Below are 23,988 nucleotides of genomic sequence, written 5' to 3'. Positions count from 1 at the left end.
CCTGGTCTAGTGGAAGGTGTACCTGTCTGTGGCAGGAGGGTTGGAACTACGTAGTCTTCCCTTTCAATCAAAACCATTCTAGGATTCTGGGATGTGACTTTCTGATGCATAATGTGAGTGTGTTTGGTGTTCTGCAGGCAGTCCTTCAGCTACAGTCTTGCTGATGATGGGATGGGGCAGGTGACAGCTGGAGACTGTAGTGTTTGACTGCTGTGCTGCATTTCTTCAGCTCAGGCTTGTGCAGGGAAGCTGTAGGTTCCTACAACATCTTGGCTAAAGGACTTGATACCTATGAAAGGTTTGTGGCCATGCATGTGCAGTTATGACCTGACGCCCAGTGTACAAACTTTGCCCACAGGCTCCCTGCTAAAACTGTGGGGGAATGAAACATTTGTTACTATCACAGGAGATTTCTGGAGTCAAATTATGGTCCTGTACCTGAAAGGGGTTGTAGTTCCACTCTCTTCTCAGATGAGAGAATGAGTATTTTCAAATGGCTTGTTTCAGAAAAGTAAGACAGACAGTGAAAGATTTAAAAAAAAAAAAAAAGACAACAAGACTTCAAAATGCAATTCTAATTTCTTGGTAATACTTTTAAAATGTGTGCAACCTGCATGGAAAAGATGAATTAATGTTTTTTTTAAGCAAGAGTATTTGCATCTCAAAACTTAGAAATGCAGTAAGTCTATTCTAATTACTTTTTATCATTCTAATACAATCTTAACAAGTACAGTCACTGATTTGCACTTAGAATAAAAAGTCTGCAGTATGTGTAATGCTGCTTTTAACCACTGTTTTCTACCAGAGCCATCTTACATCTAAAACCAATTAAATTAGCAAGGAATAGCCTGTCTTTTACCATGTATTCACAAACCAAAGTTCTATGATGCAGGCGTATTCATTCAGACAGGTGGTTACTAGCTATTACAATGTTTCCCCATCATTAGAAAAACTTAAACACACAAGTTGCATTGAACACCGCCTCTTTGACTCCTGCAGTCAGTCACTGATGGGAAAGTCTCTTTCCAGACTGCCTTGTGATATAACATGGTATGAGCAGAGCAGTGACAGTAGGTGGCTGCAACCCTAAATGAATCTGATATCCTGCAAAGGCTGTAAAAATGACAAAATCAGAGAGACAGAGTAAGATGAGTATGGAACTTAAGAGAGGAAAAACCAGGCTGTAATAAACTGAACTAATGATTGACTGGCATAAAGCAGTTTAGCTGTAATGCTAGTGACATCAGTAGAGATGCTTTGGAACTGCAGTTGATTCAGGTTTCAAAAATAAAAATTAGAGCAAAACATGTAACCAGTAAGCTGAAGATTTCAAAATACGAGTACTCTCAATAATGACAGCTAAAGCACACAAGTGACTTAAAAAATCACCTGTCTCTCTAAGATGCTACCCATGCTGAAAAGCAATCAGTCAAACACATTGAATTTGCAGCTTCTGACATCAATTTGTTAGAGAGCCAAAAGATCTCATTGGTACACTATCTTTAAATTGCTTTCTTTCATGTTTTGAAATTAATTTATTCAGTATTGCCTTTTGAAGAAAGCCATAAGGTTAACAGACAGATTTGCCATGCTTATGCTGAACTGTATTTTAATTTTTTTGAGTAGCCCCTGAGCCTGTTTGTGATGTTAAGTGCATTTTAGGGGTGGAATGAATTTGGTCGTAAATCACTGCAGATGTCTGAGTTGCAGAAGCATAGATTAGCTTTTAATGCCAAAGGGGTGGCTTCATTTTATTTTCCACTTTACACAACCAGGGTCGACAGTGGCTTTGGTAGCCATCTGATTGTATTTATAGGAGGGTTCTGAATGAGGAGGAGGATATGAAGTGTTACCATATCTGTCTTTTTGGTGTACTGCTCATCTTGAGGCCCAGACCTGGGGTACTTTTAGCTGAAGGTGTGCTGGTATGCAGGGGGAGAGTGCATGCAAGAAAAAAAAAAAAAGGGTAGTGGGGAGAGTGAACTTTGCTGTCACTTTCTTTTCATACACTCTTCAGCCTTCATTACTTTGCCTGTATTTTCCTCCTGCTGGGGTTTGCCAGAAAATGACAAGGCATCCTCTTTTATGTGAACTTGCCAAGGATGTTGCCAGTTTTAACAGACATCTTATTTCCTTACCTATTGCCTTTACAAAGATTGCACTAATGGGCTGTTTGGAAAGGGGGATCAGTATTGATCTCTCTCAACTTTCTGTTTCATTAAAACAGACCTCCACACATGAAGGCAGCATTCAGAACACTGCAATTCATTCACAAAGCAGCATCAGTGGTACCGCACTGTGAGTTTCAGGGGATTATGGATGTGTTTTGTGGATAGCCAACAACACTATCATGCAGCTGCTTTATGTTGCTTGAATGAAGATCATACTAGTAATGTTTATTTTGGGGGTGAGGAATTCTCCCTGCTCTGGCCACTTTTGTCTGTCACACCATCAAAAAAATAAAAAGATTTACATTTAATCTTGCCAATGTCCTCACCTTCAAGAAGGATTTGTTGTGAAAGAATGGTATTGCCATAGCAACGAGGAATTTTTTCAGACGGCTATAAAACTGTTGAATTTCCAAGGCACAAAAGCTTGTTCAGAGCCCAGAAGTACCTGGATAGAAAATAAAACAGATGGTAAATTCTCGACAGCTTTTGTGGAATCATTTTTTGCCAGTATTCTTTGCTTTCCCCTATGTCCTGAATGTTTGGTTTACAATGAATTTATGATCCATGACAGATCAAGACTTTGCTTGGTGGAACTGGAAATCAGCAGCACTGTGGCCTGTTCACATGAACACCTAATCTGTAAAAGACAGGAAAGCTGCTAAGCTGATGTGAAAACACTGGTGATCTTTGGATTTTCAGCCATCAAAATAATTTCTTTAATACTGTTATACTGAATGGTGTTTTCTAAAGCTTAAGGAATTGTGATATTGGGAACTCGCCAAGCAAAATGTCTCTGTCTTGTAAGTTATTCCTAATGATGCACCTTGCCATTACTGCAACCTGAAATTTGGCATTTAGCAGGGAAGTTTTCTTTTATTAGAACGGGTTTTAGACTCTGAGGGGTAGTGTTCTCCTAATAGAAAAATAATAGTCTACTGCGAAATGATACACACTGCCATGTATCACAACTTCTTACTGTGAACACAAACTATTTTCACACCTATCAATACTTCTCATGCAAGCAAAGATATTTTTTATTTCTGTCAGGTATGACAGGCTTCTGTGGACAGACTTATATGGTACCTGCTTTTAGATTTTATTGTTATTTAAAAGATAATGCCTGATACCGTTGCAATTTTGTCATACGCAATGTTGGCAAATTTTGTTATAATTCTTCTGGACAAATAAGAAAAAATACCTCCTTCTGAGTGAAGACTTTGGTCAGGTTAGGCTTGTTCCAGTGAGTTCCGCCGTCCAGGAGAGTGAAACTGTCAGCACAGGCGCTGCTCATGAGCAGCTTTACTAAAAAAGAGTTCACTGTCACTCTGGTATCAATACAGCATTTTTCCCAGAACTGGTATTTTAATATAAATGGGGTTCTCCACATATATGAATTATTAGTTATTGCCTGAATTGTCAATTACTAGACAAAACTTTTTGCCTTTATTCTAGACATTTTTCTGAAAATCATGAAGTCTATCAGATTTTGCAACAGCCACAAAAGAGGAAAAGTCCACCTTAGTAGAAAAAAGTATTAGAGTTCACCTGATTTGATATTAAATCACTGAAATTCAGGAGGAAGTGGTAGAAGTTAAGTCTTCACTTCTGTAACATATCTTTGGTATTGGACCTCTTTCCATATCTTTTGGGTTTTGGTGTTTTGTTGGGTACTTTTTTTTTTCCTGATGTAAACACTGAAGTCTTAACATAAAGAATTATTAGGATTATATCAATGCTATTAATGGTATCAAGCTCTCATCTTGCTTTTCATAATTTAATGGGGATTTTTCCATTGGTTTTGCTAAGCAGAAGGTCCAGGTCCTCAATCCTGGACTCATTGCCATCCACCCCAGGGAAGACAAGAGCCCCTGCTCTGTGCATACTGAGAACCTTGCTCGCTTGACTTCCAAATATTGTGGTATGGGAGCAAAGAATTGGAAAAGTCCTGGACTGTGGAACATCAGTAAACTCTGGGCTGCTGGGCCCTGACAGCTGGCACCACTTTTGTATTACAGTTTGGGAATATTAATTTTGCCTTGAACTTCTGCTCTAGCTTTCTGGTCCTTAAGCTGTTTGTTAACTTGTTCTATTGCAGAAAATGTGATTTACTGCATTTAACAAGGATGTTAAGAGGGAGTTGGGGGTAACTTGCCTTTTTTTTTTTTTTTTAATGATGGAGTTTGCTAGTATCAAATTTTAATTTGTTACTAGGTCATTTTCAGTTGTTAACCACTGTTCTTGAGCATATCTATTCTCACTTTAATGGGGCATTTCAGCTCTTCTGTTTGCCAAATGCTTGCAGGGGAAGTAATAACTATAGTTTAAACATAATATAGTTGCAAATATAGTTACAATATGGCCTGTGCATAAGTTTTATAACGAAATGTCAAGTCTTGAGTAGAAGAAGTTAAAATCACCCACTGTTTCAAGTCAGTTACTAATGCTGTTTATTTGTGCTAGGTCCTTAAAGAAAATGCATGTTACATAGTGCCCATATAAAGACTGAGGCAGGTTTTTTTCCTTATAATTTTCATTTGTCATTAAATTGTGATTTAACAAAGTATTTTACTAAGAATAAAAAGTCTGTTTCTCTAGCAGCCTATTCCTTGCCATGCAATAATTTTCTCTTCATCTTAATCCAACTATCATGGAGATATATTCAAATTCCATATTGATTAATTCATGCACACTGTGGCTTAGTATCTAATTCTTTCCTTTGTCAGCTTGCTGGAATTGGAAGAAAATGCCTGATTTTATTCCTCTGCTAGATTGATTTTTACAGGAGTTTTCTAAAAGCAAGATCTTCACTTGTATTTACTTGCAGGACTAATGTTTTAGTCTGTAACTAACTCTGGCATGCCAGCAGAGATGATTAATTTCTGTTGTTTTTTGGGACAAAAAGGGACTCCAGTGAAGCTCTTCTAAAATGAAATTTTCCTTTTCCCCTTTTTTTTTCTTCTTTTGTTCTTAGTGCAACAGCTGGTTTGTGTTTGCTTGTTTATTTGTTGAATTTTTTTTAGACACACAATTTGAATTTTTCTTCTTTATTTGTGGTGGTGTCAGCAATTTCCTGACAAATATTCTGTCTTTTTTTTGATCGCTCCTCAGTAATGATCCAATAACTAGACTACAAAATTTACACTATAAAGACATCTTTGTTTATAGTGAAATACCTAACATATGCTAATTGCTTCATCTCAAACTCTGGTGGAGCCATGACCAAGGCTGGAATTTTAACAGCCACACCGTTATGTAGTTATAAGATAGCAAGTACTTTTTTGTAGGCTTTAGTAGAATTTTACTTGGAGAGAGGGCTCATTTGTAGGGTACCAGTGTTTACAATGATTATGTTTAATTATAGCATTTTGTAAATAGATTTCTCTGAAAAGCACAACAGAAAATCTATCTAGTAAAGACCTTTGGAATCTTTACCAGTATTCAGGCAGAACTGAGATACCCAAGTACAGAATCATAACGTAAAATCAGGGAAAACAGATCGCTGATATTGATACTAATGTTCCCAAATTTCAGTTTCTGCTCAAAGGTGCCCTGGTCTGAACAGCTTGCTGTTCACAGCTGTCTAACATAACAGGGATTCATAAAACATCTCTTTTTGAAGTTTTGAAGGCTTTAACTCTTCTTTGTTATCAAAGCAGGCACAATTAGAAAAAAAAAAAAAGAAAAGGTGGTAATTTAAAAAAAAGGCCAACAATGACAGTTCCAAACAAAGCACAGAAACAGCCTGAAGGAGACTGGGAAAACCTGGTTGCTAATAGGAGAGCCAAGGATGTTTTTAAGTTGCTAATTATGCAAAGGAGGGTCTGCTGGGAGGTCAAAAATGTTTCTTAGAGGCTTCTTTGAGATGATCAAGGGCCAGAATCTCCCCCGCCTTCTTTTTTTGAGGGATAAGGTGCTGAGTATTTTAGAAGCAGATATATTCACAGTTGTAGTTCTTAAAACCAAACCAAGAAATTCTTGCATAGAATGAAAGAATTTGCACAATCACTGCTTTAAATCATCTTCCTGAGATGCTTTCTTCTCCCATTCATTGTGCACTGCATTTAGATAGCTTATCCAGAGACACAAACACCACCCTAGGAGCTGTGTGCCTAAAGGGAGATAGGCATATCTGTTATGAAATTGTTGGAGGAGAGAAATCTTTTGAAAGTTTACATCTTGCAAACTTGTACAGAACTAATACAAGTAATTTCTCTAGACCTTCTGAACTCTGAAGGCCTGCTGAAAACAATTCAAGAATTGATTACTGAACTGGAAAAGCTGCAAAGATCTTTTATAATGGAAAGTTTCCCAGCAACTTGAGCACGGGAATCAGGTGAGTTCTTATTTTAACATAACAAAAGCCTTGACAATAGACACTGAGTTTTGCTCAGTCAGCTTTTCGGAACCACCTAGCACTGATCTCAATGTGACTCCAGTAACGTTTGTCAGGTGATTACAGTGCTTTCTGTACATCTTATTAAAAGGTATTCAGCAACTTAGAAAAGATAACAATATGACCTATGCTTCATTAACTGATACCCATGTAAGCCCAGAAAGACAGCATCTGAGCTTTTGTTTTTATTTATTTCAGTGTGCTGTTGCAGTGGTTTAGCGATGAAAGGATTTTGATCCAAGCAGACCAAACCATTCTTACCATGTTTTGTACATAGTCTCCTAAATATACAGGAGCTGGAACAAATGAAGAGTAAAAATGTAGTAAAAGTTGGCGCAGTCTTGCAAAGCTAGCAAAAGCAAAATTGCAAACTTTTGCTAGACAGAATTATTTTAATGATTATATTCAAATCTTCTTCTCCAGAGAAGCATCTCTTTCTGTCCCCTACGGACATGCTGAATAAGCCGTATTTCCTCATATTTGTAAGCAATTGAAGCGATAGTTCTGTAAAAGATATGTTGGCATTCTGGCTGTAAAACATGACTGTGATCTGCATTTTTTTGTGTGTGTGTATCATATTCTCTCACTTTTTTATTTATGTGAAATTTTTAAACTATTTCTACTAGGGTTATGGAAAATAATTTGGTATTGATGCTAAAGCTAATTGTTGTTCATGTATAAACTGCCTGTTTCTCATATCCAATTTTTGATTAAAATATTGATGATGACATAAAAATACCTTGACAAGGCTTTAAAGAAACTCTCCAAAGTTATTACAAAAATGAATTGCAAAACTGAGGTGCACTCACCAACCATATCAAGTGAATCTCAATATATAAAGTTCAGTTGAGGATCTTTTAGTTTCAGTCCTTTTAGGAAGATCATGTATATCATTGTAATAAAAAAGAATCCTAGATATACTATCTCCTGATTCCTGGTTTTTGGTGTTTTGGTTTTGGGTTTTGTGGTTTGTTTTGTTTGGTTGGGTTTTTGTGAGTTTTTTGTTTGTCTTTTTTTTTTTTTTTTTTTAATTCCAGAATAGAAAGAAACTAAAATGCTGCAGTTGTGAAATTCGAAGCAAACAGAACTGCTCAGTTAAGTTTAGGTAAATGCTGCCCTAAACCAGCTAAGACCTATATGGGACCTATATTAATGGCAAGTCATGGAAAGGCAGAAGCAGTCTTAAAAATGGCTATATGAAAAGCAGCATTGAGAGACTTCGGGCTTTCAAGTAAGACAAGTAGTGCTGCAAATCTGAGGAAGAAAAGAATGGATGCAAGGTGAGTTCAGGTGCACATCTGTATAATCTTGGGCATTTAAAAATATGCCATCATAGATCAGTAACTGGTGAGGAGAAGGAGCAAGCCAAATTCAGCCTACCTTTCCATAAAAACCCAACTGCCAGTTCCCCTGTCTACCCAGAAAAAAATACTATCTCTTTGAAAGCAGTACTGACACAATAATCTTCAGGCTTGATGGATATATCTCATGATGCGCACACCTGGAAAAAGACATTTTTTGTAATAAATATTATAGTAAAACCTCTCAACAGTGGATATCACCGTGCTTATATTTCCATCCTGCTCTTCATACCCAAAGAGAGGAGATTTAGATTAGATATAAGGAGGAAGTTGTTTACTGTGAGGGTGGTGAGGCACTGGAACAGGTTGTCCAGAGAAGCTGTGGCTGCCCCGTATCTGTTAGTGTTCAAGGCCAGGTTGGACAGGGCTTTGAGCAGCCTGGTCTAGTGGAAGGTGTCCTGCCCATGCCAAGGGGGTTGGAACTATGTGATCTTTAAAGTCTCTTCTAACTCAAATCATTCTGTACTTTTCTACTGAAAAGCCTTCAAGAAAAGGCTTTTTGTACCTATGCTCGTCAGAGGTTTGGGCATATGTCATGATTTAAGCCAGGCCATAAATCAGAACCATGCAGTCTGCTCCCCCCCTCCTCCCTCCCCCCGCCCCTTTCTTTCCCCCGCTCTCAGAGGGATGGGAAGGAGAATTGAAAGAATCTAACTTCCACTGGTTGAGATAAGAATAGTTTAATAACTAAGGTATAACACAAATCACTACTGCTGCCACCAATAATAATAATTATACATTCATTCATGGCTTGACTTCGCAAACGAAGATTTGGGAAGGGCTTTACCCATGCTTACTAAAAGCACGCTGATAACTAAAAAGGCCAATATGAGATAGGCAAATCCTGCTGCAAAAAGTACACCCACTCCTTGGGTGGTATAGGTGGAGCGCAATTCTTTCTATGTTGTCTTTTCTCCTCGAGATGAGTTCTGCATGAGTTCTCAAAGGAGTCAACGGCATTATGTATGGTGTGTCTCCAAGTCTCCCGACTGAAGGCCAAGGTGGACCACTGATTGTAGTCAGTATGGCCAAGGCTAAGGTATTGTTTCAGGGAGTCCTTATATCTCTTCTTTGGGGCACCTCTCTTGCGGCTACCGGTGGCAAGTTCACCGTAAAACACGATCTTCGGGAGGCGGTGATCCTTCATTCTAGAGACGTGCCCTGCCCAGCGCAGCTGCAATTTCAGCAATATGGCCTCGATGCTGGTGACCCCTGCCTGTTCGAGGACAGTGACATTTGACACATAGTCAGTCCAATGGATGTTTAGAATTGTACGGAGGCAGCGATGATGAAAGCGTTCGAGGAGTCGCAGGTGATGGCAGTAGATGACCCATGGTTCAGACCCATATAAAAGAGCAGGCAATACAATGGCTCTATAGACACTGAGCTTTGCACTTCAGGTGTTTATTACACCATACTCTTTCATGGAGTTTTCCAAAGGCTCTATATGCTTTTGCTATTCTGTTATGTCTTTGTCGATCGTGGCATCTGAGGAAATAATGCTTCCCAGATAACTGACCTGCTGAACTGACTTAAGCTCTGACTCGCCAATGGTAATATGGGGATGGCGATAATCTTGTGGTGCAGGTTGGTAGAGGACTACTGTTTTCTTCAAGCTGACTTCCAGCCCAAAAAGCTCAGCCTCCTCCGCAAAGCAAGATGTCAAACGCTGCAGAGCTGCTTCTGTGTGGGCAACAAGGACGGCATCATCAGCAAAAAGCAGTTCACGGACAAGATGATTTAGGGTCTTAGTGTGGGCCTTCAGTCGCCTTAGATTGAATAGGCTTCCATCGGTACGATATCGAATATAAATGCCATCTTGTTCGTCGAGGTCTGCTGTAGCCCTTTGGAGCATCATGCTAAAGAAGATTGTGAATAAAGTTGGCTTGAGAACGCAACCTTGTTTCACACCGTTGGTTACTGGGAAGGGCTCAGAGAGTGCATCGCCATATCTGACTTGGCTTTGCTGATATGCATGTAACAGAATAATCATTTTGAGGAACTCGGGGGGACAACCTAATCATTCCAAGATCAGCCACAGGCCTTTTCTGCTCACAGTGTCAAAAGCTTTGGTGAGGTCAATGAAAGTTACATAGAACCCCTTATTTTGCTCTCTACACTTTTCTTGCAGTTGTCTGAGAACAAATACCATGTCTGTGGTACTTCTATTAGCTCTAAATCCACACTGACTTTCAGGTAGAAGTTCTTCTGCGATAGTGGGTACTAATCTGTTCAACAGTATTTTTGAAAGAATTTTTCCAGCAATGGAGAGCAGAGTTATACCACGGTAGCTTGAGCAGTCTGACTTCACACCTTTTTTCTTATACAGTGATGATGATTGCATCATGAAAATCTGATGGTAATTTATCTGTTCCCAACAGCTCACAACTAGTTCATGAAATTTAGCATGAAGTGCTTGGCCTCCATGCTTCCAGATTTCAGGTGGGATTCCGTCAACCCCAGCTGCCTTGCCAATTTTCACCTGCTGTATAGCCTTAAGAGTCTCTTCCATGGTAGGGGCTATATCCAATTCATTTTTCACTGGATGTTGTAGAATGTGCTGGATTCCTTTGCCTTGAACTACACGGTTAGCACTAAAGAGTGTTTGAAAATGTTCAGATCAATGATTCAGGATGGAGGTTTTATCTGTAAGAAGCATTTGCCCATCTGCACTAAGTAAGGAGCTTTGAAACTGAAATGTGGGTCCATACACCGCCTTCAGAACCTCACAGAATTCTCTGTGATCACCCAGATCTGCACATAATTGAGTCTTTTCTGCTACGTTAAGCCACCACTTGTTCTGGATGTCTCAAAGTTTCTGTTGGAGCTTGCTACATGCAAGACAAAAGGCTGCTTTTCTTACATGGCAAAATGGCTGAGTGAGGTGTGCTTGTTGAGCAGATCTCTTCTTTGTCAGCTCCATATGGAGCAAGCAGTGCTCTTGAAAAAAGGCTGCTTGGTCTTTCAGTATGCTGCCGAACAAGACTGTCATCCCCTGGGTCAGTCTCAAGCAACCAAGGTCCTGAACTGCCTGCATGCAGGGTTGGGTCTGCAACTTCCAGTGAACCTTATCACCTGCCGTTTCATCCCTCGCCTATCGCTACAGGGCTTTGCAAGTGTGGGTAAACCCTTCGGGCCTGTGCAGTGGATTTTTTAGGTGAGGCACGGCACAGCATGTGTGGAACTGGCCTCACCCTTTACAGCTGAGGTTTATCTGCCAGGGCCTAGCAAGCTTGGACAGTGATAGCAAAGTCCTCAGGTTGTAGGTTTGATTAGAGTGTCCTTCTCTTAGATGGATAGCCTTAAAGGGCTATACGAGCTCCATCTGCCCAGGTTTGAAGTTAGAGTTGTCCTTCTCCTAGGATGGTTGCCTGAAGGCTAGTGAGCCCATCCTGGCCATGGACACACTTTGTCTGATCCTTCAGTTGAGACTTGTTTGGCATGGGAGACCCTACTGGAGGCATGTGCCACCACCAGCATATCTCCCAACCTCACAAGGGCATGCAAGCTCTTTCCCCACAAGGGGGTGTCGGCGAAAGAGAATAATAATAATAATGATAAAGGAAATAACAAGGGAAGATAATACAATACCACACACTGACTGATACCTAGCCAGAATGAGCAGTGAACTAGCCCTTCTGGGTAACTCTCAGTTTACATCCTGGGCATGACTTGCTGTGGTATGGAATACCTCTTTGGCTAGTTTGGGTCAGGTGTTTTGTCTCTGTTTCCTCCCGGCTTCCCCTCCTCCCTGGCAGAGCATGAGGCTCAGAAAGTCCATGGTCAGATTAAACATTTGAGCAGTGACTGAAAACATTGGTGTTATCAGCATTGTTTCCAGGACGAAAGTAAAAAACACAGCACTGCACCAGCTACTAAGAAGGAAAAAAATGACTGCTACTGCTGAACCCAAGACAGCATAAGAGACCACTTTCACTAATGATGGTGAAGCTTTCAAGCAAAAGGGAAGCATGATCCTGGACAGACATGGAAATTTCAGAGGGCTAAAATGTGTAATGTCTTCAAGGCAATCCTTGCCACCTGGCCTTACCCTGTGTTCTGTGAGTAACTCTCTTGCTTCTTCACCATATCTGCATATGAAAAATAAGTTGAGTTTTCTCTTTCATGCAGTTTGGGAAAAAGTAACATTTCTATTTTTAATACTTGACTACACCTGAATGCTTTAACACTCCTTTATATAAAAAGTGAGGACTGTGTAAACACCCCAAAACCCCAATGATTAGATGAAGAAAAACGGTTGTATCACCTTTGACTAGGAAACAGCAACTCGGTGATTAAGTGCTTATGATTCTTAAGTCATTTTAGTACATCTATAATTTAATTTCCCCTCTACAGATACTAGCAAAAGCTATTAGTTTCCTTCTTTTATTGTCTTTTATTTTCTTAGGACTTTGCCATGAAAGCTTCTTTAATCTTTGTAGATAAATCTCCAGGTTTTTGACTTTTTTTTTGCTCTTAAGACTTCAGCTGTCTTAAGTCTTTCCATTTCATCATGTTTAAGTATTTTAGACAATTTGAATGGATATGATTAAGATTAGGCTCTAATAAGTGCTAATCTTTCCCTCCAACCAGGGAGATAAAGCCTGTCTTAAATCTGAATGTTTTATGATAAGTTAATTTTTTTTTTTATCCTTACAAAGTGAACAAATAAAACACTATCCTGAAGCTGTATTCGTGGAGGCACTGAAGATAATCCCTTCCATTTATTACTGAAAAGTGCTTTTCTTTGTAGGTGTCAGCCTGCTTTACCTTCAGATGTGTAGGCTGCAGATTATACAGCTGCCTGAAACCTGGTAATGAAATCTGCAACACCTTGTCCCACAAAATCTTGGGTGAAGCAGGGCCAATAAACGAGTGTCTTTTCTTCAAGACATTTGTGAACACAAATTAATTATCCAGTCTTTACACCCACCACTCCTCAAGGTGAGCAATATCTTTTCTTGTCAGTTAAGCTCTGATGCTTCAACATGTGCTCCTCTGTGCAGTTTTGAGATCATTTCTATGTGTGTTTAGCTGAGCCCAACGTTGAGCCCAAGGTTGAGCCCAAGGCTTTTAATCAAACAAGGAGCTCTGGCTAAGCAAAGAAATCCTTATTTATGAATAATGCTAAAAAGTTATTGAACATGACAATATAGCCCTGGAGTTCTGTGAAGTGCAAAAGACAGTTTTGATGGTAAACCAGACATGTAATAGAACTTTGATCTCAGGGTTTTTACTGAGTGACAAGCTGAAAAGCTGGAGTATTCTATGACATGGAGCATGAGCTTCTTCTGCTCACTGACCACGAGGGTAAAGTAAGCTCCTTGGATAACTGACGTGCTTTCACCACTGTCTTCCTTGAACATGCAATCTGTCTTCCCAGCAGACTATAACCTGCTCTCTCCAATCAAGCAAAGGGGATTATGCTGTTCAGGGGTTGACTTGCATTTAAATAGTTTTAACACCCCAGACCATGTTAAATGGGATCTGACATGACAAAAAGTACAATATGCTTCACAAGTGACTGATTGGTCACTTTCATTCTACATAGGTATCTGCTGCTAAAATTGGTGGAGGAAGAGAGAAAATAAGGTTGTTGTTGTTGTATGACAAAATGGAACAAATAATCCACAACTGATAAGTAATGCAGTCTCCTCCTGAAGACTAAAAATACCCTGATTTTATTGAAAGTCTCTTGGTACTGCATGGTCAGGTAAGTAAAATGATGTTACTTCCATTTCTGCCTGCTCATAAAAACAAGCTGCTCCAGAGCAAATTTGAGATTCATTTCCTACAAATACTGGTTTATGAGATTTTAAAACTGGCTTTTGGTAAATATTCATGAAAATGTAATTTCAACTGCATGAATGTTTGTGGAAAGTGAACAAAAGGGGCTTGATAAAACCCAGAATTATGTTTTCTGTTCCTTCTTCATTTTCAGTATTAACAACTTGGATCTGGGAGACACTTTCCCAAAAGGTAGTGTCTCCCTGTTTGCCAGTCTCTGCGGTAGGCATGCTAGTCCTACAGCCCACCACAGATGCAGGAAGGATGAGAAGTATGACTTTTCTGAAAAGGAGCCTTCTCTCCTCCATTGGCAACTTCACCCATCAGCCCACCTCTCCAGACTGGCATACAGTGACTCTGTGAATATCTGGATGGAAGTAAAATTGTCCAGATCAAGCCTGAGGACCACAAACTGTGTAACAGCCATCTAGCCTGAGGGCTGAGCCTTACAGTATGGAAATGCGGTCGATGGAATGGACAAATACCTGGTCTTCATCCATCTGTAAGCTGCAGTACAGAACTCAACAGTCTTATTTTCCCATGCATCTTGCAGCTCCTCATTTCTGCAATAAGCGGTCAAGTCCTATGTACTTTACTTAAAGAGGAAATCCATTTGAAAACCTCTTAAGAGTTTTGGAGTTCCTCAGTCCTGATGCAGTAAAAGCTGCTTCCACTAGGAATAAACAGTCTTTTATTTTGTTTGAAACTGAAGCTTTAAACCAATTTACGGGATTCCAAATTGAAACAGGAATGTGTGCTGGAACAAAACCCTGAAAGTCAGTCTTGGTAAGGTTCTTGCCTCTGTGCTTGAGTGTTCTTTCTAACTGCAGCTTTAAATATGGAGTTTCAAAACCAGTTAAAAAATATTTTAATATGGATTGAGTAGAGCAAACCCACAAAGTAAACAAATCTGGTTTCCCTTCTTGCCAAAAGCAGTATGAGAACAAAGGTAGATAATGCCAACAGGAATAATCTTAAGAAACACAGAAGGCTTCTAACTTATAGCACAACTCCACCAGATGGATTTTAGTTGAATTTCAGGTTGGGTTTGTTTGTTTGTTTGTTTTGTTTCTTTGTTTTGTTTTTTTTCTTATAAACTTTTTATTTACTTTCCAAAAAAAAAAAAAAGGGTGACTCTGGGAGAAATTAAGCATGCACTCTTTTATTTTGTGTGTTCTACATTTGAGAAAGTTGATTGCAAAAATATGAAATTATATTTGATTATGAAAATCAAATTAAAGTAAATTAAATAGAAAAATAGAACTGAACACCTGAACACCAGAGAGGACACACAAAATGGTTGAAACTTAACAATCTAATTACAAATATGGTGAGGTATTGAATGCCAGCATCAAATTCTACATTACTTTATCTCCCCTGTATATAAATTGAATGGTTCAAACCTCATATAAAGCAGGCTCTTGACATTCTTCCAGCTGAAGTCTTGATCCAGAGCTCAAAAAGTCAGTATGAATCATGTAAGTTTTGGAGCAGAATGCAATTTTTTTTTTTTTTTTCTAGAAAATTACCTTACGTATAAACTAAAAGGAAAGTCTTGCACTTCTAGTGGACTCTTGGTAATTAAAAGTAGTTTTGAGTATTGTAACAACGATTGGAACTTAATTTATCTAGAATAATGTATTACTTTTACGTTCTTTAAAGATAACAGGTTAACTATCCCATGTACGATGCCTTTCTGCAAGGCATTATTATGGAACATATGTTACAAAGAACTCTATTTACTTGGCTACTAACAATATGGTTTTCCTATGGGAAAGACCATGTTTAAATGCTACAATACAGTGTTTCAAATAATGTTCAGAATATACAGGGGCCCTAGCTAATGACATGGTTACAATGTGGAGGACGCCACTCTGCTCTGTTACAACTGAGAAAGGGCAGAATGGGTTTAGAACCATATAGCCTCCACTGTACTCAGAAACTGGTTGTTTTTAAAGTCAAGATTTGTGTAAACATCTTCTAAAAGACCGTTTTTTCTTTATGCCTATGTCCCTTTTCATTCTGGAGTACTCGTCTCCTGCCAGGTAAGAGAGCCTAAGCTGGCTTCAGTTTGCGTGGTCTTTGGAAATATTCTGTTACAAGAGAAAATAATTAATTTCTACTTTTATACCAAGCAATTTTGGTCATACAGAAAACAACTGCAAATTTGTTTCAAATAAGAGACCATTAGGACATATTTTTAGATTGATATACATGATGCAAACTACTGTTCCTTCTCAAGATCAAAAAATCGATACATGTTTCCACAGGCTCTCCATACAAATTGCCTGTCAGAGCAAAGTCTTGAAAAGTGTACTGTAACCACAGTGGATGATGAAAGAAAATTATTGCCAGACAGATTATATAGTCAAGAAAAATGGTGTAAATTATTTTGTGCCTCCTAGGTTGAATACATAAGGGACAAATGCAAATTTCCCAAATGAAATTCAGCTTAGAATGCATGAATTTCAAAGACATTATAGTTTGCACTTATTAAGTCTTGGCTTGGATCATAAGCAGAGTGCTTTTTCCTGAAATACCAGGTTTTCTGTAAAGACTGTTTTGTTTTTGTTTGTTTGTTTGTTTGTTTTTTCCATAAAGAAGCATCAATTATAAATAACAGTCTACCGTCAAAATTGGAAGGGCCAGACTCGAAGCAAATAAACTGAAAAATATGGTTGGTTAAAAAATTATCTTACCATGCACTCTAGGTATCCTTTGAGGGAATGGCATGGGAATTATTGCTTATTGGCAGATACATAAATATGTGCTCTGTAATAGCCAAGAAGTGATGCACAAACTACAACTACACATATCTACAGGGTGGGCATAGATAGAGCTTTTCTGAAAAATTAAATGTCACAAGGAAGCCCTACAGCTCTCTGGGTCCTGAGCAATAACTAAAAGTTAGTGTTAGCAGCAGATAATGGGATAACTTGTTTGAAAAGCTATTCAAATCCTCATTGCACTCAGGAAGGTTGATTTAAATTTAGCTGCTTAAAGCATGGCATTAAATCAGCAGGAAGATTATGCTAGTTCCTCCAGAGATAAATTTCTGACTAAATAAGAAGTTAGAATGAAAACACAGAAACCCCCAGATACAAAGATAAATATAGGCAGGTTTTGCAGTGGCTTTGGGAGAAAAAGCTGAGAGAAGAAGACTTGCAGTGGAAGAAGTATGGGTGCTGGGGAGAGGCTCACAGCCCAAAAAGTTAACTGTCTCCTGGGCTGCATCACAAGCTGCGTAACCAGAAGGTCAAAGGAGGTGATTCTCCCCCTCTGCTCTTGTGAGACTCCCAGCCCCTGGAGTACATGTTCAGCTCAGGGGCTCCCAGCATAAGGAGGATGTGGACCTGTTGGAGTAAGTCCAGAGGACACCACAAAGATGCTCTGATGACTGGTGCACTTCTGCTATGGAGACACACTGAGAGAGCTGGTGTTGTTCAGCCTAGAGAAGGCTCCATGGAGACCTTAAAGCAGCCTTCCAGTGCCTAAAGGGACCTTACAAGAAAGCTGGAGAGGGTCTTTTTACAACTGATAGGACAAGGGTAGGAGGTATGGCTTTAAGATGACAGAAAGAAGATTTAGATTAGACATTAGGCAGAAGCTCTTCCCTGTGAGGGTGGTGAGGCACTGGTACAGGTTTCCCAGAGAAGCTGTGGCTGTCCCATCCCTGGCAGTGTTCAAGGCCAGGCTGGACAGGGCTTTGAGCAACCTGGTCTAGTGGACAGTGTCTCTGCCCATGGCAGTGGGGTTGGAACTAATTTAAGGTCCTTCCAGCTAGCCCATTCTATGACTTTATGATTCTATGACATGGCTTCCTTTTGCGGCACAGCCACATACCGATTGGGTTTATCTACTGGAAGATGGATCCAAGATTGCTCTGACTCAGCTAGAATGGGAAGGCAGTCAATATAATTTGAGCCAGGTCCCCCATTTCCATGCCTTTCAGGGCATCCCATACCACTTCTGCTGAGAATGCAGTTCATAACAACCATTACCCCATGCAGGAGTGTGAAAACACCAAATGTACTTTTCTTTCTCACTGTAGAAAAGCCTTTGTAGCTATTGTGGGAAAAAAAAGTGAAGAAAGTACACCTTGAAAACTGACAAGGCAGCGGCAGATGTGTTGCAAATGCATTGTCGTACCACAGGATTCTTGGAGGGCCTCGTTCCTGCCCTATGGGCCTGACGGCTGTTGATGGTGTGTGTGGCAGCAACAGAACTGGCTCCAGTGGTGCAAAGGGACTTCGAGGGTTAGCTTTAAAGCCAGCGAATGAAAAGTTCGGAGGCCCGTCCAGCTGTAGGGGGCAGAAGCGAGGAGCTTCTGGCTTTGCTCCTCTCCATCGGTGGCTGGAGATGGAGCTCCTGGGCCACCCACGGAGATGTCTGCCTGTGGGGCAGCCCCTGGCCTGGACACCTGCGCCTCACAAGCGGCTGTGCTGGCTTGCGGTTTGAATTCAGCCAAATGCGCACATGGCGCCTCACAGGCACCTGCAAAAGACCCGGGCTCGCCGGCTCGGCTCCCATTCCCCGAGGAAGCCTCCCCCCTACCCCACGGACTGGTCTCTCCCCACGTCCCCCCCCCCCTGCAGCGTCCAATGGACTCTCCTTCAACACGCGCTGCCATGGGAACAGCGCACGGCGGTGCCTATGCGCTCGGGACGGGGCGGGAGGTGGCTGTAGTGGGAGGACCGGGCCGGCGGTAGGATCAGACCGGAGTGGTCGTTGGTGGCGGTGAGGTGGTGGACGGGTTCTCCGGCGACGGCCTGGGGGGACGCTGGGCTCCAGGGGCAGAGTCCTAAGCCTATGTCGGGGCTGGGGTGGCACGGCTACGGCCCATCGCGCCGTGCGAAGGGTCCCGCCCGGGAGTTGCTGCTCGCCGAAGAGGCCAGTGCCGAAGGGCTGAGAGAGTGCTTGGGAGCAGGTGGGAGTGCTCCAAACCCTGCCCGCTCCACGCACCCTTACAGTAGGAGTCTGTATTCGTTTTCTGTACTTTTTTCTTTATCGTCTCCCCCCCCCCCTCCCCCCCCGTCTTTACAGCTTTCTGGTTTTAGGTTACAGTTCTGGGTAGTTTTCTTCTCCGTGAGCCATCGGTAACGAAACACACACAGAAAGCCCGTTGCTTTCACGTAAGGGTTTTGAGTAGTTGGTTGTGTAGGTTTTTTTTTGTGTTTTGTTTTGTTTTGTTTGTTTTTTGTGGTTTTCTTTTTTTTTTTTTTTTTTCCTTTTTGACTTAGGCATTACTCTGTGTTTTCTTAAAGCTGTCGTCTAGACGGGTTGAAATCTGCGAGCTTTGCTTAGCAGAGACCAGAGTTTGATAGACGCACTAAAGGCAAGTACTGACTTCCCGCCATTTATTCATCCGTTCTTACCACCACCTGCTTCTTTGCTGGTTTTGCCTACTTCTGGGCAAATGCAGGAGTTCACAGGGCAATTGCTGTGGTTATATAATGTGGACGGTACCGCATTTATCTTGTGATGCACACCTGGTAAAGTGGGTTTTTTTTGTTTGGGTTTTTTTTTTTTTTTTTTTTTTTTTGTCGATTTCATGGAGAGACAGAGATTAATCTGCTACTCCTTTCTGTTTGAAGTTACTTAAAATACAGTTGCCATCCTATTTCTTGGTTAAACCATGAAGATGCAGAACTGGTAGGAGCAGATGTTGACTTGTCAGTCACTGAGACAATACATCTTTCCAATGTGTAACAAAATTGTCAAGTATGGGAAAACAATTTATGGAAAGTAACATTAGGTAGTTTAATCTGGTTTTCATGATCTTACTTTATGTCTGTTATATGGCACTAAACATAGGAAAGGATATTTTGTTTTGTTTAAAAATAAGTGACATTTGAAATGGTTGCTGTCATGAATAGAGGCATGGAGAATATGAATTTATCCTGAGAGAGTGAGATTACACTAGTACATGTGACTTCTGTATTCAGGCCAGGTGTTAGGAGCAAATTTACAGGGTAAGCAAAGTTTGCGTCCTTTTTTTTTTAATATCTTTTTTTGTTGTTGCTGTTTTTTTCAATTACAAATTCTTCAGAGGAAATGGTTTGGTTTGAATTACTGGTAAATACATAGGACTTAGTCTGGTGTGAAATCTGTGTTCCTGGTTATGACAATTGTATGTGAGCTAGTACATATATGGTAATATCCCTTTAGGTTTTATGGGTTTATTGATTCGAGAGGCGAGAAAGCTGTTGGAACTTATACTTCTCTAGTTAAATTCCTGTAGTCTGAAATAAACTGCATCATCTTCATCTGTCTTTCAGTAATAAAGCTATTTTTATATTGATTAGGAAGAAACTTGAGCTAGGCTAAGACAGAAGGTGTATGGAATTGGTGTTCATTTAGCAATGCAGACTTTAAAATTAAGTTGACTTTAATTTTAGAACTTTCTTCAATTCGAAATTAATAAAATCTTGGTTTGTCTTAAGATGTGAAAAAAGAAAATTGTTTTAAAGTGGCAAGAAAGAATGGAGTGCTTGGCTTTTCTGGCACAGTAAGAAACATGCTTCTGTGCTGTATGAACTTGCTTGTTGGAAGAGTATTTAACAAACTGGGGGGAAAAAATGTCTTTAAAATACCACTGCCTTTGAGGTTTTAGAGTAGGGAATAGTTGTGCTCTGCTAGTTACCATATTCTTGTGTATCCATTTGTATATGACACAAGGCACTTACCTTTCCAGATCAGTGGAGATGGTTTGATTTCACAGCCATTGATAAAATTTTCTCCTTCTCTGTGCTTTCCAGGCACCTGATTCAAGGAGCCACATTTTATTTAATATTAAACTGCTTTCACTGAACTTTAGGGAATTGCTCAAATTAAATAGGCAAGTAAATCTTTCCCTGGGTATCATAAATGTAATAAAAATTTTTTCTTTCAGTGAAATTTAATTTAAAGTTGCTCTAGAATTTTTATTGGTGCTTCATATAAACAAGTTCTGTGCTCTGTTTCTCTTCTATACAATAATATTTTTTGATTTGTAACGGGTTTTTATTGTTTTAATTTCAATTGAATACACATTTCAACAGATTGCTAACTATAGCTCATTGAAATTCTTTTCTTTTTTAAAGAGTTTATACTGGTTATCATGAATGTCAACGATTTTGTAATACTCCCAGGCTCAAAACCTGGAACCTCAGTGAGATTAAAAGCAAAGTAAGTGCATTTCATCTAATTGTGGTAGAGCTATTTTTTCATAATTTTTCATGCAGTATATTTTTGTACAAGCAAGAAGAATAATTCTTTTCTAGTATTTTTCCTATCCTTTTATTCTTAAACCTTTCTTTTATTAGGCTTTAATCTACTTTCTGAGTCAGTTGTAGGTTTTATGCCTCTGTATATCTAGCATATATATTTAAAAACGAGCAATACTAAAGAATTCACTGGGAGAGTTTATTTTAATATAATTAAGACACAAAGCTTTCCAAATATAGACACAATTGTATCAGTAGCCAGTAGGCTACTCTAAAGCTTATCTTGGAGTAGCCATATCACTGTCAGCATACTCCTCTGTGATGAGGTACTCTTGGGTCCATCTGACCTGCCCTAAATTTTCCAGAACTGTTTTCAGTCTTGTTGGGAGATAAAAGGGTGATGTGCCTTTAATGTCAAGGTTTTTTTTTAAACTTCTTCATGTGCCTTACAGTCTTCCATGTAATTTCTAATGACTATTTTACTACTTATCTCCTCCAGAACTGTTAGAGAATTGCAGTTGGAGAAAGCACATTTAGAAATGGAAAATGAAGAGTTGGAGAGGAAATTACAGCAACTGCAGTCAAACATGAACAGAGAAAAACAAGACAGAAAGTAGGTTAAATTTCTCTTTCAAAAAAAAAAAAAAAAAAAAAGAAAGGATGCTTTCTCCACATCTTTGAGGAAAGTTTGGGATTCACGGTAGTGTTTAGTCTTTTCTCTTCAATCCTTCTTCCCAGTGATAAACTTGCTCTAATAAACTACAGCTTTCTTATTTTTAAACTTCTTTAAACTTATTTTTAAACTTCCAAGTGAAATTTTATTATTTATTTATTCACAAGTAAACTAACAAAATTCTTCTTGGTAGGGATATTCTTCCAACAGTGAAGATCCCTTTTCCTCATTTGTTCCCTCTTTTCCCTTTTTCCACTGTCTGATGGAATTTGTCACCTTAGTTTTAAAGCAGCAGACAGAAAGTAGTTTCACTTGTGCTATTTTAGTGTTATTTTGGAAGTGTCTAAAGAGGGTGATGTTCTTATTATTGGTTTGGTATGGTTTTGCATGGGTCTGTGCAGCTTCTCAGAATGATATTTTTCTGTAGGATGGAAACCATGGCTTGGAAAGTAAGCATAACATAGTGGATCAGTTGTTAGGGTGGGAGTTCAAATCTCTCCGCTCTGTTACTGGCTCACTCTGAATGTTAGCAGATACCTGTAACATCTGCTTTCATTTCTTTGTATTTCTGCCTGACATGCTTTGTCACTGGAGATATGAGTAGTGCCTTGGATACTTTGTTGTCTTAGTCTTGGTAATGCTTAAGGGCCTTCTGTTTTCAGCTGTTGGGGTACTATTTTCCAGATACTGTGTGGCACTTCCCCCCCCCCCATATTATTCTCATGCAGTAGTTCTTACATTGTCCTCATAGCCTTGTACCTGCAAACCCTGATAGTGTTATGGTGAATTCACATGACAGGAATCAATGGCATTTACACCAGTGGTGGAAAGATCATTCCTCTTCCCCTCTACATGTTTTCCTTACCTTTTGTTATCTATGCTTTAGTTTGTTTTGCTCTTTATTTGGTTTTCTGTGGAACAAAGTAGATCAGCCATTTGAATACTTGATAAATATTATGCAATAATTTATTATGCAGTGTGCTAAAGCTGAAAATCACTGCTTAATATCACTTGGTCTTAATTTCTTCCCCCCTACCTTCCATGTTTGTGAAAGTAGTTAATATCTAAACTGGTATTTACTGAAATCTTAATTTCAGTGAATTAAAGTGTGTGTTCTTGGCTTACTAGAAGATGTGTTTTATTTGTGCTGGATGAATGTGTTAGAGTAAATTGGGAGAATGAAGACTTATCTAAAGTGTACTTCTGTTACTTTTTTATTTGTCTAAACCCAATCTTAGAGAATTTATGGGTTTTTCTTATCTTTAAAAGTTTAGACCAATTTGATGATCTCAGTACTTTCTTACATGTGTGATATATTTACTGTTAAAGTAGATGTGAAGCAGGTTTCAGTGGAAATAAGATGCTTGTGATTTGGAGAATTAATGATCCTGCATACAAGTAGTTAATTTTTGTGATGTTCTGCCCTTATTTAAGAACATGAAGGAAAACCTTTATGCTTCTGTTGATTATAGAAGGTGCAATTTGTAAGTTCTTTCTTGCGCTTGGTTCATAGGAGATCAAGTGTTTATCACTGGAAATCTGGACGCGCAGGACCAGTGACCACCCAAGCCCGAGTTTTGTCACAAAGCAAAGAAAACAATAATAAGGTAGTAAACTATCAGTATAATTGCACATAAAGCTATTTGAAAAAGATGCTTTCGAACTAGATTTATGCTCTGGAATATGGGAATTTTAAATACTGTAAAAATAAAAGGTTAAGCACCTTCTGAGTAAAATTTCTGGTTGTTTATTTTTCCATGTTAAGCTTATGGTTCCCTTTGAGCTGAAGGAACATCACGTTCTGTCTGGTGGTATATTGTGTTTTTTTTTTTAATTGCAGTAGATAGGAAATTATAATTGCTTCTATGGATTTAATATTGTAAGAGTCTAATTTGGTACTGATACACGTCATCAGGAGCCTGTCTTTCAAATGTCTGATGTCCATTGAGAATCTGAAATAAAGGCTTCGTGTGAAGTTTTGAACACAAGTTCTGTACCTTCATAGATAAATGCTGTAAGGAAAGGCACACAACATTAAAACATACTACTTTAAAGATTTTTTTTTTTAATTCAGTCACTGCATAATTCCTAAACACTAGAACTTCCATATAGCTCTGGTTCATTCTTTCCCCCCTTCCTCCTTACTTCTGCATGTCCTATAATCTTTATTATGATGCTTCTGGATTTCTTTCAGTAAATGCAAAACGAGATTGAGACACTACGTTTGTGCCCTGAGGACTGATGCTAGTGATCAGGCGTGGTTTAAACAGATCTTCCCAGCATTCTCTTGGGTGATGACTAGACTAAATCCATTCTCTTGGGCTGTGACTGAGTACTTCTGAGTGTTTTAAAATGTGGATTAGGTTTATCAGTTGACTCTTGGTCTATAATGTCCTTG

At 39.3% G+C, this 23,988-nt stretch overlaps 1 protein-coding gene and 1 long non-coding RNA gene across 6 annotated transcripts in view; one reads left to right on the top strand and one right to left on the bottom strand.

Annotated features, from left to right (window-relative positions):
• Window positions 1–938: 938 nt before the first annotated feature.
• On the bottom strand, window positions 939–17,898 carry LOC133222195 (uncharacterized). Of its 2 annotated transcripts, none has more exons than XR_009728225.1 (3): window positions 17,811–17,898; window positions 2,498–2,616; window positions 939–1,104 (listed from the first exon to the last, which is right to left on the bottom strand). It is a non-coding gene; the product is annotated as an uncharacterized LOC133222195 (long non-coding RNA). The 2 variants fall into 2 exon arrangements; XR_009728224.1 differs by having other exon boundaries at window positions 17,746–17,892.
• ZBBX (zinc finger B-box domain containing) overlaps window positions 13,513–23,988 on the top strand; it is a 29,564-nt gene continuing 19,088 nt past the window's right edge. For 3 of the 4 annotated variants that reach the window (XM_061371679.1, XM_061371680.1, XM_061371677.1), the window contains exons 1-4: window positions 18,570–18,639; window positions 20,795–20,879; window positions 21,417–21,530; window positions 23,104–23,197. In XM_061371679.1, the coding sequence (XP_061227663.1) occupies window positions 20,812–20,879; window positions 21,417–21,530; window positions 23,104–23,197 (276 nt within the window). In that variant the 5' untranslated portion in view covers window positions 18,570–18,639; window positions 20,795–20,811. Of the gene's footprint in view, window positions 13,639–18,569; window positions 18,640–20,794; window positions 20,880–21,416; window positions 21,531–23,103; window positions 23,198–23,988 lie in introns of those variants that run through there. The other variant, XM_061371678.1, reaches the window with a different exon arrangement.

Source organism: Neopsephotus bourkii, unplaced genomic scaffold (assembly GCF_033783945.1).
Source record: "Neopsephotus bourkii isolate Nb327-2 ecotype Australia unplaced genomic scaffold, CSIRO-AGI_Nbou_v1 NB_1574, whole genome shotgun sequence".
In the NCBI taxonomy this organism is placed as follows: Eukaryota; Metazoa; Chordata; class Aves; order Psittaciformes; family Psittacidae; genus Neopsephotus; species Neopsephotus bourkii.
The sequence above is the reverse complement of the archived record's forward strand: the minus strand, read 5'-3'. Positions and strand labels throughout refer to the sequence as shown.